Source organism: Bombus affinis, chromosome 6 (genome assembly GCF_024516045.1).
Source record: "Bombus affinis isolate iyBomAffi1 chromosome 6, iyBomAffi1.2, whole genome shotgun sequence".
In the NCBI taxonomy this organism is placed as follows: domain Eukaryota; kingdom Metazoa; phylum Arthropoda; class Insecta; order Hymenoptera; family Apidae; genus Bombus; species Bombus affinis.
Genome location: NC_066349.1, coordinates 11163300 through 11183364, shown reverse-complemented (window position 1 = coordinate 11183364; position 20065 = coordinate 11163300). Strand labels below are relative to the sequence as shown.

Here is a 20065-nt window from a genome sequence, read left to right as displayed (position 1 = left end):
ATCTCAGGAACAGAGTGTCTTTAAACCGAGTAATTGCTGAGACAACTGACCTAATTGGGTTCAAGGAACAAGTAGGATTTTCACGAAGATTCAACGTTTAACTTCGATTCTTTGAATCTTCAAATCTTTGGATCTTTCAATTTCTTCATTTTTTAATATCCAGGGATAAAAGAAAACGTCACTCAGATATTACACGGATTAATGACCTTTGTTAATAAAAAAGATTGTGGTAAGAAAATTTATACTATTCACTTGTCTTATGTTGATTTCTATTCCAAATCAAAGAGATTAGACAAAAGCAGCGTTACATCTTACATGAGAATTCGACTTAATCGTGGTTCTAAATGTTGTAGAAGGCGACCGATTAAATCGGTCGATCGATGTGGTGGGTTCGTTGAACGACAGCTTCGGAAAGAGGATCGCCGTTCTCCTTTGGTCTCGACACGGTTCTCGCGTACGAAGCTAAATGAAATTTTTAACGAAATTTGTCGTTGCGTTTAATTTAAAGGATTGCCGAGACGACTGACCTGGTTGGATTCGAATAATGAGGATTTTGATGAAGATTTAACGCTGATGACGCCAGCAACGATTTTCAAAGAGCGTCGGTTAGCTCGGGGACTTTTAAGGAAAGAAAGTTGTCACAGCGAGAAGCCACGCGACTTTGGTCCAATAATCGACCTATTAATTGCTTTAATTGTTATTAAAGAATTTTATATAGAGGATGCATGCAAAAATAACGCAACCGAGAATTACAAATTTGTACAAAAGATTTGACAGGAAAATTCGTTAAAGGAGAACATTTATAATTGAAGGACTGAGGATTTTGGAGGATTTTCAGGACTAAGATTTATCAATAAGACCGTTTATTAATTTCAATTGAGATATCATCGTACCGCACATCATACATACAACTTACGTCTAAGAGATACGCTAACTGAGCTAAATAGAACGTGGCTATTGTGAAAAAACTCCACCCGTGTGTTTGTTTGTTTGTTTGTGTGTGTGTTTATGTGTATACATATATAATACCTATATACAATAGATAATTTTGAGCGGGTGATAAAACAAACACAATATCCTGAGACGTTAACTCGTAAAAAAGAAAACTAGGGAGGGGCATTCCAACATACGAATTTCCTCGAATCCCATTGAAACAAGCCAGAAAAAGATTCGAAGAAACTCGTCAATCTGATTTACCAAACGTAAAACATCCGACAACTCAAAGCTCGTCTTCCTCCCCGAAACGAAGAAACTGTCTCGCTAAATGCGAACAAGCTAGAGATTAAATATTGAAGATGTCGACACGGATCGTGGCAAAAAGAAAACGCAGGTTCAATTCAAACAAAGATTAACAATGCAGATATTACAATTAACGTACGATAATTGGTTTTCAAGGAAAAGAACGGGTCCTCCCTTTGCGTGGTAGCTGTTCGAGTCTCGACTACGGGCTAACTCTATGTCCACTAAGTTCAATAAATAGAAATAAATATCGTGATTGTCGTAGAGACCTGTCCAAACGGTACACAGTTCGTCCAGGCCCTGGAATCTCATTCAGTCTACATCTACTTTAAAGTGTATTATACTCTCGCCATTCTTTCGTGCACGACCTCTTCTCACGCGTATTCCTCTCTGTCGCGAACTCCTTTTACGTAAATGAACTCGCAGGATCCGCCAGGAACGTTTCCACATCCCAGAGAACTCGGAGAGTTTTATCAATCGTTACGGATTATCGACCAATTAATAGCAACGCTATCGGACACGTTGATCGACCAATAAATTAACACACTGTTCGCTGGCTATTTTATGCAAACACTGATGCATACTATTTGATATTTTATCCAAAGATGAACACTTGTATCACCAGCCACAATGTCCGTGCGTGCAAACATGGGTTTACTCGTGACTGGTCAACAATGTATTAAGAATTGATCATTAATCGATCAATAAAACCTATGATTTCGTCAATTTCGATCGGATCTTACTTTCGTTATAATTTCGCTTCGACTAAGTCTCGGTTCTAAATGTTCCAATTTAAAATTGGTCGATCGATGAAGCGAGTTCGTCGAACGAGAGCTTCGAGAAGAGGATCACCATTCTGGTTTGGTCTCGACACGGTTCTCGCGTATAAAGCTACTGTTCCGTCGGTGCGATTTAAACTTCAGCACACGACACACCCGGCCAAGGCACTCCAAAAATTAATAAAGAAACTTTTAACGAAGAAATGATCATTTTAAACGGAATTCCTCGTTGAGTTTAATTTAGAGAAGTTAGAAATAACCGAGTGTGGTGTTAATCGCGTCGCAGAGAGTCTAAATCGTACTTGAAGGAATCGAAAAGGGTTTTCATACGGCGTTGCAGTCCATGAACAGGGTTCTGCAGTCTTCACCGGTGCGTCCGCGTCGACCTGCTTCGTACAGTGCTTCGAAACCTACTCCGCTCTGCCTTTGGAGCAGGTAACTTGTTGCGTACCTTGGAAATGTAAGAAATTTTATTTATTACTCGTTTGTTATTTCAAGTATTATGTTGTTTGTTAATGTCTATCAATCACTGTTTTCTTTGTCAATGTTATGTAGATTCACAATCGAGGAGCTTCCTGGGAATCCAGTCCATAAGACAAAATGACGAGATAGGTAGATTGTGTCGAAAATACTTTTAATATTTTGTACACTTTCCAACTACTGTGATACCTGAATTTTAATTATTTTGTGTCAACTGTTAATTTGAAAATCTGAAACTTTTCAACTCTGGAAATCAAAGAATGTAAAAATATAAGGATTACAAGATTTAAAAGTTCGAAAACTTGGACTTCGAGAATTAAAAGACTTGCAAGTTTAGAAACTTGAGAATTTTAAACATTGGAAATTTGACAATTTAGAAATGAAATATGTCAGTGCGACGAATTGAAAAACTTTGTTCTTTCATACGTTTATAGAATAATTCAAATATTTAACTAGAAAAACATTCATCGCCTATATATATATACTTACTATATATATTCTTCCCAGAAATCTTCTCAATTGGAAAAACACTACGAAAAAAATAGAGGCACTTACGATCCAAGTTGACAGAAGATAGAAGACGTCCCCTGAGCATCTGCAACACACTCTGCGCTGGCCTCGCAGAGGGCTCTTTCGGCGCAGCCTCGTTGACCTTCATCTTCCGCACGACCAACGTTATTAAATGACTTCACTGACCTCATGTAGCCCTAAAATGAAAATCGCGTTAATCTCAGAACGGATAACAACAGAGTAAGTTTATACAAAAAATTATATTTTCAAGTACCTTGAGCATGGAAATGGAGGCGACTGCAGCTTCTGAAACCGTGTCCCGTCTTCCCATAGACCTAGCTGCCAGGGAACGATGAGAGAACGAGGTCTTCAACGCGTCCAGAAGATTGATCACTATGCTAATGAACTGTTTCGGAGAAATTGATCCATTAAATGCGTGTAAGAATTATAATACTAGGCGAAATCGACAGAGCAAAAGCATTATTCTACTCGTGGAAAGCGTACTTTTTATTTTATTTTAGCTTATCGACGCTTCGTCAATTCCTCCGTCGTTGATTTTAATAAAACTTTTCACATAAACTTCATTATAAAATTTCGATGTGATAAATAGACTGTGGATTTTTATGCATCAGTGGGGAATTCAAAGATACATAAAATACTTAGAACAGAGTACTGAACCCCGTGAGTACTGCAACACCAACAGCACCAGCGTATGTCTACTTTGCTATTGCATCAAATTCGAAGATACAAGATGCAACTTGAAAATACCCAACGATATGCAATCGCATCTAACCAATAGAAGAAGACAATGTGAAAAATGCTCTAAGTTTCCTAAAGGAGATAAATCTTTTGCACAGCCTATAGAAGTAAAAAATTCGCTAGTTAATAATTAATTAATTATTTACTCATATTTATGGAATACATGTAATTGTGGTTACTTGTTAATAGCTTAGCAGGGCGTCTGAAGAAAGACAAAAAATAAAAAGAAATATATAGAATGCATATTAAATGCATATAAAACGCATATACGAAGATATATAAAATATCCGAAGTAGAATACTCTGCTTCTTTAGTTATTTAGAAAAATATGTATTTCGTATAAATATCCATAGTCTATATTCTGGTGTATCTTTTGACGAAACGTCAATTAGAAAAAGAGACAGAAGGAGTGAAATCATTCATGTACAATGTGTTCGATCAGGTACTAACCTCGGAAGCGTTTTTAGCCATGACAGCAACCTGATCGGGGTCTCTGCCCTGTCCTAGAAACGCGCCCAGCACCGCAGTCAAAATGCCCTAAACAACCGACACCAGCCATGTGCTCTAAGTTAACATTCTCTGATGATATATTTACAAAGGAGATCGAGTCGGTAACGTTGCCCCAAGCAACAGATTATATTCTATAATTTACACGAAATCACAGCAACGTACGATCTTCATTCGTTGACAATTTAAAAAAACTATTACGCTAAAATTAAGAAAATATTTTACAATTTTAGAATTAAACAAATATTTCGTCGAACGGTAAGGAAGGAAGTTAAATCGAAAAGGTATTTTCTTTTTCCATTGATAACTCTAAAAGACATTATTTTAGGATTTTAGGATTCATAGAATATCTTAAAAAAGTGTCGAACGAAAGAGAACGAAGTTGGATCGAAACCGGATCGAAAGGGAAATTAAGTCGTTTAGAAAACGTGAAGATCGTTAACGTGTCCAGGGTCCCCTTAATTGCAACAGGAGACAGTGGAGCTCGTTAAGGGAAGTAACAGCTCGTGTCGACAAACGACTCGTATGTCGTTGTGATTTCTCTTTTAAAAAGAATTGCGTACAAAAGTAAGAGGACGTAGAAGCGACGATATTATTTTACAATGCGTGCACGAACGACACGTTCCATCATAGATAGAAAAACAGCGATCTCTTCTTCTCGAATTCTAAACGAATATTCTTTTAGGAGAAAGACGGACGCCTCTTCGTGTTCCGTTTCATGCTCAGCGATGTACAGTTTACAGCGTAGACGTGCTACTAATTCTAATTTAGGCCCGCTGTCCACGAAGTGTCGCTTCATAGAAACGTAAGCGTAGTCTATAACGATACGTCTTAAATGTCGATAAACGCGCTTTCGTCCTACATCCATTTACAGCTGCAACGTACGCTACTGAAAATGTTAAACACTTGTCGTCATGACAAGAACGCGCAGCGATGAAAACGGTTTGCCGCTGTTCAGGCGCATGTTACTTTACGACGATCGTACTGAAGCTCGGTCTGCACATCGAAAAAACATGTCATGATGCATCAGCTTTCACGAAATCTGCATCAGTTTTAACCTACGTTGAAACACACGTTTCAAAATGTCCGATTATTTTCCAACTCCATTATTGTCGTCATCAATCGGACTATCGCAGATCATAAATTGATCGATGCGTCGATTATAACAAAATACAAAATTAAAGATTCTCTTCGAGAGGAAATTTATTTCCTACGAAATCGTATTCGGTATCCTAATTCCTGCATCGATATGAGATAGTTTCGATACAAATCCGCCGATATAGATCTACGTACGCTGTAACATGTCTGACGAAAGCTGCTTACCGATGCATGGTAATATGTTTCGACGCGTATAGTCTCATTTCACTGTTGATATCAACGCGCTAATACGCGTCTATGAAGCGGCGCTTCGTGGATAGCGGACCTTAGCTATTCAAATGTACAGCGTTACTGGAATCTAGACAAAATGCTACGAAAGGAGGGGTCGATCGAACGATACCATGGTAAATACATCGAATCGTAGACAAAATTCTACTAGAATTTGAAAAAAAAATTCTACAAAAAGTTCCATAAAGCTATATGAGTGGCTATTACCATGGAATAATTCAGTTGAGCCTACAATGCGTTTGACCCAGATCGGTTCACGCGGTACAGTCAGTTCAGCTTGTGCTTGCTTTCGTTACGCGACCCGAATTAAGATGAAAGTCTCGGAAACTCGCTGTTCCTGTTGCGCGAAACCGTTTCAAGTAACCCTCCGATTGCTTTCTAACTCTGTTTCTTAATCGCGAACATGTCCAATATTAATTCCAATCAAGTATACAAAGTTTTCCAATAATCACGGTACAAAGGGGAATGATTCTGCGTGAAAAAGCAAGTCGAAGACATAGAGGAAACTTTGTTCGTACGTCGTTTTGTTTTCGAGAAAATCGAGTTTCAAAAGTCGTCAGCTATAGTCGACCTTCGCTAATTGCGGACCGAACGATAGCGAATAACCAGCAGGAAATTTATTCTACGCGCGAGAGTTAATCGATAATGTAGAATAAAATTTTGTTTCGAAGGAAAATCATTTTGGAAATTAGTCACACGCCTGTACGAGGCTAAATTTTTAACTAGAGACGATCAAGCTCTAATTCCGTGAAAACGAGGCTTTAAACGTGAAAATTTTACCCATTTAAACCACATTTTTCATTTATCTTCGCATATACAATAATCTCCTGACGATCATTTATTCATATTCAATAAACAATTAGTAGATTATTCCCCGACACCAAGCAAACTTTCAAATTCGATTTTCTCAAAAACAAAGCGCCGCCTGAAGAAATTGTATTCTATATTTTCGACTTATTTTTTCACGTACGACCATCCCCCTGCCGATTAATAGAACGTGCCGTGATTAATAGAACACGCTGTGTGTTATCAAGAAACATATCACAGCATGAACATACCTAAAAAATGATACGTTTGATTTTTAGGTAAGAGATGGACTGAAGATTCTACGAAATTTAACGTGGAAGCGGAAATGACCGTAATCAAAGGGAAGAAATGTGTGATGTTGTTGCAAGAGTACCTGCATGGGGCTGCTCTGGTTGTCAACCTTGTCGATACCATCGACAGGTTGTTGAGGACCTCCTAGAAGAGCGGTGAGCACCCTGAGTCCTACTGACAGTAAATTTGCCCAAGGACTGGCTGGTGCTCCATCGTCGATCTCGTTTTTGCTTGGACCGGCTACACCGCCTGTTTGCCCTAAGAGCATCTGCATCAGCATGCTCAGCATGTTCGACCACGAAAACCCGGTACTGCTACCTTCCTGGTGGAACAAAACGAAGAAACGTTTAGTCTAAAATCGAGAAAGTAGAAGTTCAAAATAAATCAATTTACATGAGAAGAAATAAATATCAGGTTGTCCCAAAAGTTCCTTTCATTTTACAAGGAAATAACAGATGCACAACATTTTTTGTTTTATATTATTTCATTGAATTATGTGTTTTGTACTATTACTACAAAATGGATCATACATTGACTTATGACAAATTACATTGGATCATATTGAATTATGTATTTTCTTTTCTATTACTACAAAATGGATCATACATAATTCAGCAAAATAATATAAAAAGAAAGAGAATGTTATGAATCTATTACTTTCTTGTAAAACGGAAAAAAAACTTTCATGGACAACCTAATACGATTATAACTGATGCTGTTAATTACTATTATTGTATACTACATATGTATAGCGATGGACAAAAGAAAGTTTATAAAATAAGAAGTGTGAGAGTAAGCCAACATAATTTTTTACCAAGAAAATTCTTATTTTTCTTTTTTTTTTAAGTATATTCTGAAAAATATAAATCTGCATAAAAATTCACAGTCTAATAACATATGTATGTATACTCTGTGGAATAGAAGGCTGTTAGCAATATGGTAAAATATGTTTTGTACTAAAGAGTTACTAAAATACATAGTGTATCGATTTAGAAAAAAATTAAAAAATGTTTCTAATAGTTTACTTGAATCTGATTGGTGCTGATGTCGTCCAGGTCATCGAGGGCGACCTTCTTCATAGCGTTTGGCTTCTCCGCGAATTTCCTCTCGTCCCTCACCTGCTGTTGGAACTGTTGCGGATATTGAGGATGCTGTGGCAGTGATGCTGCTTGTCCAAGAACAAGCGCCACCAAGCATAGCGACACATATTGATTGTATTTCATTCTGAAAAGAAAATTCAACCTTCTCCATCATCGTCGATCAATACCAAAAGAGCGATCGATTCGATGATTAATTAGAAAAAAGAGTCCTTAATCACGAGTAAATGTAACAAGTCTGATGCAACACTCTCGCTCTCTCTCCCTCTCTCCCTAACATCGAATGACTCAAAAGAGAAAACACGGATGGAGAGCCAAAGTTCAAGAAGAATTCAAACTCTTCACATGGAATCAAAAAAATGTCGCAGCTTCCTCGGATTTGTATGTTTCAATCTTGCTCTCACTGTCGCAAACGAAAAGGTTTTTAGTATTTTAAGAGAATGTTTAAAATGAAATAATATTTAAAATAAAGTTGAAATTGTACACACCAATAAGAGACTTTTGACGATGAAAGGAGGCAACAGCAGAGCTGAATTTATTTTTCTACCTCCTTTCCTTTAAACAGTAATATACTCTCTCAAGGAAGAGAGTCCTTAATTACGCGTAAATATAACTGACGCCACGCTCTCTCCAGCATCGAATGACTCAAAAGAGAAAACAAGAACGTAGAACCGAATCAAGAGGAATTCGAATTCACTATATCGATTCACGCTCCAAATATGTCGCAGCTTCCGGTCTTTAATTTATTCATCTATCTGCTTTCCTTTGAATGATTGAACGAATACTATAATAACTACGAGCTCTCTCAAAATTTCCAGAATCAAACTTACAAACAGATGAAAATAATCTCCGACGTCGATTACTAAATCGCGAATGTTTATACAGATTCACACTCTTATGAGCACAATTATCAAAAATGAAATTTAGACAGAGATTTCTTTCATCTTTTACACATTGCAAAGAAATATAGTAATTTGGATACTTTTTACATTTTTATATCTAAATCTGGTGAATGAAAATTCAATATGAATGAAAATAACCATACAAATTCACACCCTCAGAAACATGACTGAAGGGAATGAAATTCAAATAAAGATTTTGCCCATCTTCTAAATACTGCAACGAGTATCGTACTTTGGATACTTTTTAAATTTTTGTGTCTAAATCTGGTAAATGAGAATTCAATATGAATGAAAATAATCGTACAATCGCACTTTGAAAATTTTCTATATTCTTGCTTTTAAACTTCCCGTGAATGCAACTGCACTTTGCCAGTCTATCGATTACAAATATTCAACCAGAAGTACCTGGTAACCGGAGCGGGAAATAATTTTTCCTTATTTTTTGTTCTTTTTCTGGATATACCATATAATATAAAAAGAAAGACCATAATAGTGGCCAGCGAAAATTCTACATATTCTTAATTAATACAAAAAGAGGATCGTAGGATCTAGACGGTTCCGTGATGGAAGGCTACGTTCATCTAGGTAGTCCGTTATCGATAACCTTGATCTTGAGCCTCGGAGCGTTGGTGAGGAAAAAGCGAAGCGATCGCGCGTACGCGAAACGAATAAAGCGGAATGGTACTGGCGTAAAGCGGAGGAACGATGCATCGAGCGACAGGAAAGTGTGTCAAAGCGGTTAAGGTCATCCTGGCAGCACCAAGTAGCCCACTTCTCGATCGAAGCTACCGGTTTGTTGAACCCGGCAGGTACCGTTACCTGAAAACGCGGTCGCGACCTACTGACGTCTTCCTCGTCCTCGACTGTACCGGTTGGTTAGAAAAATAAATAAATAAAAAAGTAAAAGGAAGAACGTTGCCCAGCAAAAAGAAAATCATAGAAATCCGATCTTTCTGGGTAATTAAAATGGGGGTTGAACAAGTTTCTGATGAATGTTCGAAGAAATTAAAGTGGAAGATTGAGTACGATCGACATATAACAATATACGATACAAATGAAAGAATTAAGGAACATTTTTGTGCATTGGCGATGATTATTCATAGATAAAGAAAGAATTTAAAAAAACGTTTCGTTCGTTTCTTGAATTCAATGATATAACGTAATTGAATAGAGGAATTCCAAGGAATGGTTTTCGAAAGCAAATAGAAAATACGTAGCGTGAAGCCACGCCTCTCGAAAACGGTACCTGCCGCGGCGGAAAAATCGCGAACGATTTCTAACTGTAGCCGGCATCTGTAAAAGGCATTTGCTACCCGTTCCTAGTTCGTCGAATTCGTTCGCGTATCGTCGATTTCTAACACGACGGAAAGAATCTTCCATATTCGATGCCCTTACATCGAACGTTGATACTCTCGACCATGGAACAAGTGTTATAAATCAAGCTTAAAATTGTTTTCATTGAAAGAACGATCGAACCGAGCTTTTGAAATTATATTCCCACGGGTCCAAACGACGTAAGTACGAATGCAAAATGATCTGTCAGAATTGGAACTGGAAAAAAATGAAAGAGTTCGTTGAACGATCGTACGAGAGAATTTTGACAATTTGAACGTTAAATCGCAGTAATCGGAGGAAAGTAACGTGTGATACACGAGTGTCGATGTATCTGGACAAACTGTAAGGTACTTACTTCGTTACTTCCAGGTAGACTTCCTTGACACTGACTCTCAGTTCTGAAGATGAAATTCCACGCGAGGTGTTCTATATAGCTTGCGGATTCACGTGGGGGTAAGCCGCACGGCCAATGACCACACACCTTTGGCACTATTTTCAATGGAACGGACCAATCCTCTGCCGCTTCTCTTCGCTGTCGATCCCGAAGGTCTACTTTTCGAATACTTTTCGTCCAGATTTTACGGTTTCAACATTCCACCAGCCTTTTATCGCGATCGAATACTCTCGCACAAAACAATGCACGAACGAACGTTCGGTTACCGAGTTTTCCCTCTTTCCCTATGTTTTGCTTCGTTGATTACTGAAATTATTTCTGACAAAGTTCAAAGGATGCATCTCGTAGTTTAATTATAATTCGCGTCTGTCCGGAACTGAACTCGTGCTATATCATTCTGAAACGTAGCTCTGCCATGACTAGAACGTGAATATTTATGCATCTATGGGAAATTTCAAAGTCCAAGATTATAGCGCATAGATGTACGAGATAATAGCTACTAATTAACCGTTAAGAGAAATAAAACAGAATTAGGAATCCGATAGAAGAATCTGCTGTACTCTAAGAAACAGGAAGTAAAAGTCCAATCGATCTGCTTGTAATAGGCTCTGAGGCTACAGTAGAAGAAACAAATAGAAATATATAAAATATGCAAAGTGTAGCATCATGACGTTCAATACGTGAAACAGATCTCTGATCGCGTTACATTTCTTCGATAGCATTTATAGAAGTACAAATACAAAGTAGAGTGATGAGAGTGTCCAGTCACGACTGTTTACTCGAAAATGCAAATTCCATGAGACCATAAAAATCTGCAATCATCGACGCTAGCGATTTTTTCTTTCCAATGGAATAATTTTTCTACCTACTTGCGGCATCGTTCCAAGATTTCTTGTTTTCCTCGATTCCGTCGAGTTTATCAAGACGGTCAACACAGGCCAGTTAGAATGCAAACGTATCGTACACCCGTGAATGAGATAAACTTTTCAACCGTTCTCCGGCTGTATCGTGTCATTAGTTCATTCCAATAAGAACCACACGAAGGATTTCTAAAACAAACGTATAAAAGATGTTGGAAACTTTATCGTTTATTTATCTAAAGAAGGTCGATGTAGTCGAAGGTGTCGGTGAATATTAGAATATCCTGTTCGCACCGATATCAGTCAAACGAATTGGACGCGAAATAAAACGACGATGCATCGATCGATCGTTGGATTGACCCATTCGCTCGTCCACGGCCGGAGGCTTTCCTTTTCTTCTTGAAGGCCCATTTCGCGTTGCGTGCACCCTAGACTAGGCGGTCGCGATTCATCATAACTGTTTCAGTAGCGGGATGCTGAAGTCGTGTCTTCTTATTAGGAGCATCTCGCTAATCACCGCGTATAAGAGTGACCTGCAATTCGCGAAAAAAATAAGTCGGACCTTCGGTGAACGTACTTGCGTACGTGTATTCGATTTTTCTAGGTTTCATCGTTCTTTCATACTTTCGATCAGTGGTCTATCGGTGTACAATTTCCGGACGCTCTATGACAGAAATTCGATAGAAGAATTTCATTGGAACAATCGAGGGCGGATTTACCTCGACGCTAATGACGCTGTAAACCCCGGAAAGCTATGGGGGCCGGGAGGTGGCTGTCGAAAAGCTTGATGAACGATCTTCGGAATTACATAAAATACGTTTGTTGGTAGGCGAAGACTGGGACAATGATCTTAGTTTGACTGGTACGATGTCTGTTGAATCAACGCGTATAGAATGTTCGAGATGGCCATCGAGCGCTCCATGTTGAATTCTGAAGTGTTGTGGAGGATCCTTGCGTTTACTAGAATACATAAAAAACAATTGAATCGAACGGGACTCGCTTACCATGACAGTTTTGAAGACGATTCTACACTGACCATCGTATAGTGCGTATCTTGCGGCAGATCACCCGGAGGATAAAGATCGTTTAGAAACTGAGGTTAAAGAGAAATTTGGAAGTGTAAATATGAATTTCCTATTGGTTTAACAGGCATCTGTTTGGTCAGGATAAACTTCTTTTAAATTTGGTTTACCTCAGAGCCCCCAAACGGTTAAATCCGCCACTGAGCACAGTTCAAATTTGAAATTGATCTGGAAATGTATATAGAAGTTACGGCAAACATATATATATATATAATAAGATAAATCCTTGGGGTGAATAAGACGATCGATTCTGGAAGATCGAGTTTATTTTGAGAATAAATTAAATTATATATAATAACAATTAATGATAAATCTATTATAGATTTTACCTGTTGTACAAATGTTACCAATCAAGAATCGATTTTTTAAGCCCTAAATTATTACCCTTCTTCCCTCGTGATCTGATCTATTCAGTAAGATGGCTGTCGGTAAAACAAAGCAAAAGTAAAAATGTCGGTTGGCGGGTAGTTTGAATTCCATAGAATTTACATATATATATATTTTATAAAAATTAGTATACAGCTTGGATAGATATCTCGAGCATGGATGATTAAACTACTTTTACGGGCTCTACGAAGTACACACTTGCATTAAATATCTTGTAGCTGCTAAATATTTTCAAATTCGTTCCAAACTTTATCGATACAATGACGATGATCGTGTCTCATGTAGTTATATAATATGTCTCATAAAGTAGGAATTGTTAATCAATTTCAAGATTGAAGTATTATTAAATACTTAGAACGTTGTTCGTTGAACACGGTGTACATTATATGTATATACGTCATAGATGGATAGTAATGTAACGGGACTAACAAACGACCTTCAACAAGGTGAACTAATTCTTCCGTAGAAGTAAAAGATCCATCGGAAGTACTAATTCCTTCCTTCCTTTCTTCCTACTTCTTGTGTCAATTGGAGCGATTGACAAAGTTTACCATGAATTTTGTAAAAAAAAAAAAAAGAAAAATAAAACACTTAGGAAGATATAGAATCAAAGAAAGATATTAAATACGAAGATTATTTACAGAAAAGCACAATACGCAAATTCCAATTCGTTCAATAATCCGCATAGGTTTTTAGTGCCATGCAAGAATCCGTTGCAACTTCTACAATCCCAATTTTTCTCATAAGTCCATGCCATTAGAAATGAAATATTGCCTGTATCTACGTAGCATCATTAACGTTTTCTACTAGAATTTTTTACTTTCTAAACGTTTGTTCACTTTCTGAGTAACATAAAAACACTATATTCTTTATCTGTTCGATATTAGTATCAGTACCATCGGTAAGGTAGATTCCGCTGAAAAGTAGAAAGCCTGTATACCTAAAGGCGCACTTTTTCGATAAATTGGAACCTCAGGAAAAATCCGATGTTTCTAGTAACGGGAACTGTTTGAACGTTCGTTAGCGTGTTTTAGATACAAAGGAACGGTAATTCATATGTGCACGCTTCGCTTCGATATAGCTTTTCAAATTTTTGTAGGCTAAGCTTCGCTTCTATCTGAAATACCGTGTCCCGTGCACGAATGGCATCACGCTCGTTCCTCCCGAACGAACCTGGGAAAATTATCGGTGTTCCGGCGTCTATAATAAAGCTGAAAAGAATAGGAGATCCAGTCCGCTATTAGACCTTTACCACTGACACAGAAATGCAATGGTACATTAACGAGCGTGAACCAGTCATTTCTGTTTGCCTCTCTGTCAGTTTCCTTCGTGACCGTTTGCCTCGCCAAGATTATAATTATCCTTTAATAAATTCAATCCTACTACATCGAGAATTCAATATACCTTTTACTTACGTATAATATTTATTTATAGTGCATGTACTAGCTTTATATTTCATTTCGAAATAAACTTTCGCTGCAAACAATCTTCACAGTATGAATGAAACTTTTGGATGACGGTCTCGCTCTCATTTTAATAAAATGACATTAAATTTTTTCAGAAAAATTTTAGTATCTTTGAAATAAAAAGATATATATAATTAATATCACTAACGATTCATTCATAATTTTCTGAGATTTGAAAAAATTTTAACAACAGAAAGGTACAGTTAGGCGAAAGACAACTTAAAAAACATAATTAGAGGAAAAAGAAATAATATACGGAGTGAAAAGTAAAACAGATAAGGTAAGCGGAAAATATAGATTGGATAATATAATCTCAGAAACCTAACTCAGAAATTCATTTTTATGGGTACTTCGTGGCAAACGAATTTCATTTTGCATTACATACTGGTAGAATATCTATTACAGCTATTTGACATACAAAGTGTCAGGATAGCGGGAATCGTTGAATGTATTCTATCATTTGTATTCTGCCTCCCTTTTCTTGCACGGTGCATAATAATTGTTGCCTTGCAATTCATTCTAATGAAAAATGATCTATGAATTTCATATTAGAAATAATGGGGTATTGTTTTATTGGATGTTTAAAGATACCATTCTCATTAAAAGAATAAAATAATTAGAGTGATATTACAACATATACATGTAGCTACTTTTATAGAAATACTTTTATAATATTATATTCCCTTGCTAACATACTATATATATATAGAGCTTTTATTCAGGTTCGCGAGATTATATTTATTAAAATTCATATCCTTAACCTTTAAGAGATGCCTATTATCTTTAACAATGAATGATGAATCAAATAAAGATAATGGCAATCTACTTCCGCTATTAATAAGAAAGCTTTTGATGAATGTGAAGATTTTAAATAATTAAACGCTTCGTTCATTTGCAAAATAAGATTGTTTTATTCAATTTAATTTGCAATTTTACAAAAAATGTATAATTTTGTAATGAATTCATAATTTTCCGTTTAATAATTTGTGTAATTGTGTAATTTTATAATAACCAAAAACTTATAAGTTCCCGCCACGTGATGATAATGAAATCAATATTGGATTTTAGAAAGTTTAAATTGAATTACAGATTTTGATCTAGCTCTGCCTTTGATTCTAAACCGTAGACTAAGTTACTCTTGTAAAAAGTTCTATAAAAAAGGAAATAAATTAATTTCATTAAAATAAATGCATGCTTTATATAGAAAACGAAAGTTTTAAAGAAGAAAAGATTGTACATATTATATAAATATATATAAGATTATAAATTTTAAGAAGTTTGAAGTCATGAAGTAGAAATAGGTGAAAATAAAAATAAAATGTGAAACTAGGTAAAATCTAGTAAATCTAGACCATTAAGGATGACAGAATTCTTCTCAGCTAGCAGAAAGGAACCTGTTTGCGGTTACCAACTTATTTGTCATTGAACATGTAAGACATTGATGACCGCCGCGTTACTTTAATAGTTGCGATCCTAACCTCATAGTTCGTGACAGGCAGATTTTGGTGTTGTTTAGTCGTGTTGCAATTGCACTCAAGACAGTAGAAAGAATTATTCCTAAAAATGGAATGTTTAATCGGAATACAATTTAAAGATTTTGTTTTAGTTGCGGCTGATATGACTACAGCTCAATCTATTATGGTTATGAAAAACGGTAAGAAATTAAACGGTTGATTACAACCTAAAAAATACTTCCAGATAAATTATTTGTTTTATTATTAATTTCCTGTTACAAGTATTATTGAAGTATCAAATTTATCTGTATTTGTAATTTGAAGTATTGATACATATCTATTTCTAATTATAAGATATTTATATAGTAAATGCAAGTCACTTTATATATTTTGTTGATTCTGTTACTTCAGATGAAGAAAAAATTCACAAAATGTCTGATAAGCTTATTATGGCAGTATCTGGAGAATCTGGGGATACTACACAATTTTCAGAATATATAGGAAAAAATATACAGCTTTACAAAATGAGAAATGGCTATGAATTATCTCCAAAGGCAGCTGCGTCATTCACCAGAAGAAACTTAGCAGATTATCTTAGAAGTAGAACACCATATTTTGTCAATTTATTAATGGCTGGCTATGATGTAAATAGTGGACCAGAATTGTACTTCATTGATTATCTAGCATCATGTGTTAAAGTGCCCTATGCGGCACATGGCTATGGAGGCTTTTTCTCCCTTTCCATTCTAGATAGATATCACAAATATGGTAAGAAAGACTATTAAGATCAAATTTACATTAGTGTTTATTTTGTATATGGTATTATTAATACAAACTTTTTATCAAAATATGCTGCATACATTACTCTACATTACAGATTCAACGGAAGAAGAAGCATACATACTATTGAAAAAATGTGTCAGAGAAATACACAAGCGATTAATAGTTAATCTTCCAAATTTTAAGATACAAAAGGTATCTAAGGAAGGTATAAAAGAATTGGAACCTATCACAGCAAAGAACTTGGCTATTGAAGATGCTGATAAGGCATAAAGTATCTATTTTTATTCATACTATTTGTAATATTATTTGCAATTCAAAGAATAAATGTTTTAAAATGAGGTAATATCGCTAATCATTGCTTTTTGAATAGAAAACCTATAGGCGATCACTTAAAAAAGATAAAATGAATAAATGAAAGAAGATGTAGTTTTATTATGTTTTCGATGTTTACATATTTTTTTAACTAAACACGCTTTATAAAATCCACTTTTTAAATAAATTTTATCAATTAAAATATTGTTATATTATAGAAAAGTTGTATATATTTAACAAAATTAGAAATGGAAAAAGAAGTTACTAACGAGAAATCAAAAAATTATTTGAATTTTTGTAATCATTTTTTCGAATTGTGCATGTGAAAAATTGTATTATAATTTATAATTCATTTAAGTAATCCACACCTCTAATAAAATACAACATATGTTGTAGACTATAAATCTATTGGAATAGGAATTCAATCTAGTCATTTATAATAGGGTAAAAGTCGTATTTTATACAGAAATAGAAAATTCCAACCTAATTTTCTATTCTAATTATTTCCTTCTTTCAGGTCCTCTGATCCAATAAAAACTAATTCACACTTGTAATAAGCATATTAATATAAATTCTTATTTAAAATTTTGCTTACAAAGGAACAATTTATCTAAAAAAAAAAATACTACTTTTTCTTTTTGCTTTCGCTCTTGAATGATTTATCTATAAATTATTGATATTAATCTTTCTATATACGTATATTGACATTTATGAAAAGGGATATAAATACAAAGTAAGTTACGAATCATCAACTCAGTCGAATTTGAATGTATGAATGTCAACTAAATTTGAACCAAGCATAAAATTATATCTCACAATGTTTATGTAAGATATAATTACATATGTTGTTGATACTTTTAAATTTCATGATTGTACAGCTTGAGCATAAGAGAAACTATCATTTCTTTCCCTATATACGATAAATTTGAAACGATAACAGCATAATAATAATGCTGACAGTTTTATTATATTGATCACCTTAAATACGAATATTATGTATCCTTCTTCGTTTCTACTTGCGTTTGTGCAGTTTGTTCTGTTTGTTTTGGAATAACTGGATGATCTTCGTAACTGAAAAAGATTAGTAATTTATAATCTATTGTTTAAAACAATTTCAAGCAGAAGCATATAAGTGAAACACTTATAGATACATACGAAAATAATGCTTTTAAGTCTCCCTTAGCCAATGCCAAAAGTACAGGAGTACCCAAACAAGCAGGTACTAGATATAACAAAGCCGGTTGTGCGTGATTAAATAAATGCATAATCAACATCGTCGCTAGTAATCCCATGAAATATGCGAAGAATGTCGAGTAGAAATACACATTTGTCTTCCTACTTAAACTATTGTCGAACCGCAATAGAAGGGCAATGAAAATCCCTGGTAAAACAATGTCACCTAAACCCAGCATAGCAAAATTGCTGGCTGTAAGTCCTTTCTCTAATATATCTTGAGGGAACACTAATTTAATTGGTACTTCGAATGATCTCGCGACTGTTACCATTACATCTGTACCAAACACCCAAAATGCATCATAAAACAAGAGTCCGCAAAGCAAAATACATCCTGTTGGAACATTGTTCACATGTAGTAATTCAACTCCATTAATCGCAAACGCGATTCCAAATAAATTATTGGCAATCCAATGCTGTAAAATTTAAAAAAATTATTTTGACTTGAGGTACACTTTTACCAAAGAAAATTTTGTTTAATGTCTATTACCTTTTTTAAAAGATACCAAGTTCCAACAATTGAACAGCATATTAGACAAACAATATCATGAAGATTAAATTTGTAATTAATAATATGTTCTGACTTATCACCTTCTCCTTTAGTGAATGATATATGATACTGAGTTTTTGGTATTGCAGCAGGTACCAATGATGAAATTAATGGACTGCAATCAAAATCATAATATGTAATTTCAAGAACGCTAACTACATATATTCCAATAAATCAGAAACTATTTATACCTCGTAAGGTGACACAAGGCTAAAATTCCTAAGAAAAAAAAGTAGGCAGCCAAAATTTGATTAACAAACTCCTTGGCAAATACCTGAAAAACGTTGACATAACTCTAATGTGTAATAAATAAACTTCTTATACAAGGATCATTCATTTAACACTTGTTACCTTATATAATACATATAGTCCAACTAATGTAATACTAGAAATGAAAGGAAATATTGCTGCTTCCTTGCGCGACATTGTGTCTGGTTGTTCTCCACTTTTTTTACATTGTTGCTATAAAAAAATATAAAAAATATAAAATGTAGCACTATATGCTACAGAATATTTAATAACAATTTTACAATGCTGCATCTTAATGCTAATTAATTTAAAAATCATAGTGGTATATGTCAACATTTTAAAAATTTGAATTTAGTCACATATTTCAACTTTTAAACAGTATAGTCCCTCTAGTTTCATAATTAATTAAGCTATAAATTATAGTAATAAAGTTATAATTAGGTTATAAGCACAACTTTATTCTGTGTTGTGATATGTCTTCATGACTTGAGTATAATGAATTTTTTATAACAATAATTGAGAACAATTTATGAAAAATAGCAGCAGTGAACTGATTTACATCACTATTATTTTCTGGTCTCCAATTAAATACTTTACAGTTATCAACCTGTAAACTCATTAAATATCATCCAATGATAATAAAAAAGATATTCTATGCAATATAAGATTATCATTTGAATATTGTGAATTAATGAAAATTAAACAGTTAATTATTAGAAAGTTCGAAGAATTTGTCCGACATACGCGTATAAAACATATGTCAAACGCGTGGCTAACCTGCTGCTCCTTATGGTGTCTAACAGCTCGGTAACTACCAAAGAAGATAGGTAAAATGGCCATAATTATCAAGCTTCCATAAGCAAGAACCATTCCCTCAGATGTCGATGATATTCTTCCAGTAATCGCCTCATTATTCTCTGTTATATTTTCACTCGCTTGAACAGCAATTTCGTTTACCTCGCTTGCCATCTTGGACTTATTAATTCGACTGTATGTGTAATGTGTAGTTGCAATTTGTGACACGACTTCGAAAAAAATCTTCGAAAAAATAATTCAAAGATGGATAAACGTCGTATCATGTTACCATTAAATTCGGCAAGCTACTGAACAAATAAGAAAATTATATTTATGTAATAATGAAACTTACAACTTAAGTAATTAATTGATAATAATACAGCAAAATAATTCGTTTTTATTTTTTTG

At 34.9% G+C, this 20065-nt stretch overlaps 3 protein-coding genes and 1 long non-coding RNA gene across 6 annotated transcripts; 1 reads left to right on the top strand and 3 right to left on the bottom strand.

The window, feature by feature from the left end:
* Positions 1–846: 846 nt before the first annotated feature.
* On the bottom strand, positions 847–10822 carry LOC126917440 (uncharacterized). Of its 2 annotated transcripts, XM_050724290.1 has the most exons (7): positions 10448–10822; positions 7784–7982; positions 6841–7080; positions 4218–4304; positions 3283–3414; positions 3054–3205; positions 847–2469 (listed from the first exon to the last, which is right to left on the bottom strand). In XM_050724290.1, exons 2-7 carry the CDS (start codon positions 7979–7981, stop codon positions 2343–2345), a joined length of 936 nt encoding a protein of 311 aa, XP_050580247.1. In that variant the 5' UTR covers position 7982; positions 10448–10822; the 3' UTR covers positions 847–2342. The 2 variants fall into 2 exon arrangements, with proteins under 2 accessions (XP_050580247.1, XP_050580248.1); XM_050724291.1 differs by lacking the exon at positions 4218–4304 and having other exon boundaries at positions 10448–10733.
* A 719-nt stretch (positions 10823–11541) lies between these two features.
* LOC126917445 (uncharacterized) lies at positions 11542–13547 on the bottom strand. Its single transcript, XR_007710952.1, has 4 exons — positions 12758–13547; positions 12383–12596; positions 12066–12306; positions 11542–11879 (listed from the first exon to the last, which is right to left on the bottom strand). It is a non-coding gene; the product is annotated as an uncharacterized LOC126917445 (long non-coding RNA).
* Positions 13548–15722: 2175 nt separating this feature from the next.
* On the top strand, positions 15723–16856 carry LOC126917637 (proteasome subunit beta type-2-like). Its single transcript, XM_050724740.1, has 3 exons — positions 15723–15935; positions 16147–16503; positions 16613–16856. Exons 1-3 carry the CDS (start codon positions 15845–15847, stop codon positions 16786–16788), a joined length of 624 nt encoding a protein of 207 aa, XP_050580697.1. The 5' UTR covers positions 15723–15844; the 3' UTR covers positions 16789–16856.
* LOC126917634 (minor histocompatibility antigen H13) lies at positions 16523–20027 on the bottom strand. 2 transcript variants are annotated; one of them, XM_050724734.1, is made up of 7 exons: positions 20010–20027; positions 19640–19900; positions 18965–19075; positions 18805–18908; positions 18554–18728; positions 17986–18479; positions 16523–17901 (listed from the first exon to the last, which is right to left on the bottom strand). In XM_050724734.1, exons 2-7 carry the CDS (start codon positions 19829–19831, stop codon positions 17823–17825), a joined length of 1155 nt encoding a protein of 384 aa, XP_050580691.1. In that variant the 5' UTR covers positions 19832–19900; positions 20010–20027; the 3' UTR covers positions 16523–17822. The 2 variants fall into 2 exon arrangements, with proteins under 2 accessions (XP_050580691.1, XP_050580692.1); XM_050724735.1 differs by lacking the exon at positions 20010–20027 and having other exon boundaries at positions 18805–18887; positions 19640–19954.
* Between the last annotated feature and the right edge of the window lie 38 nt (positions 20028–20065).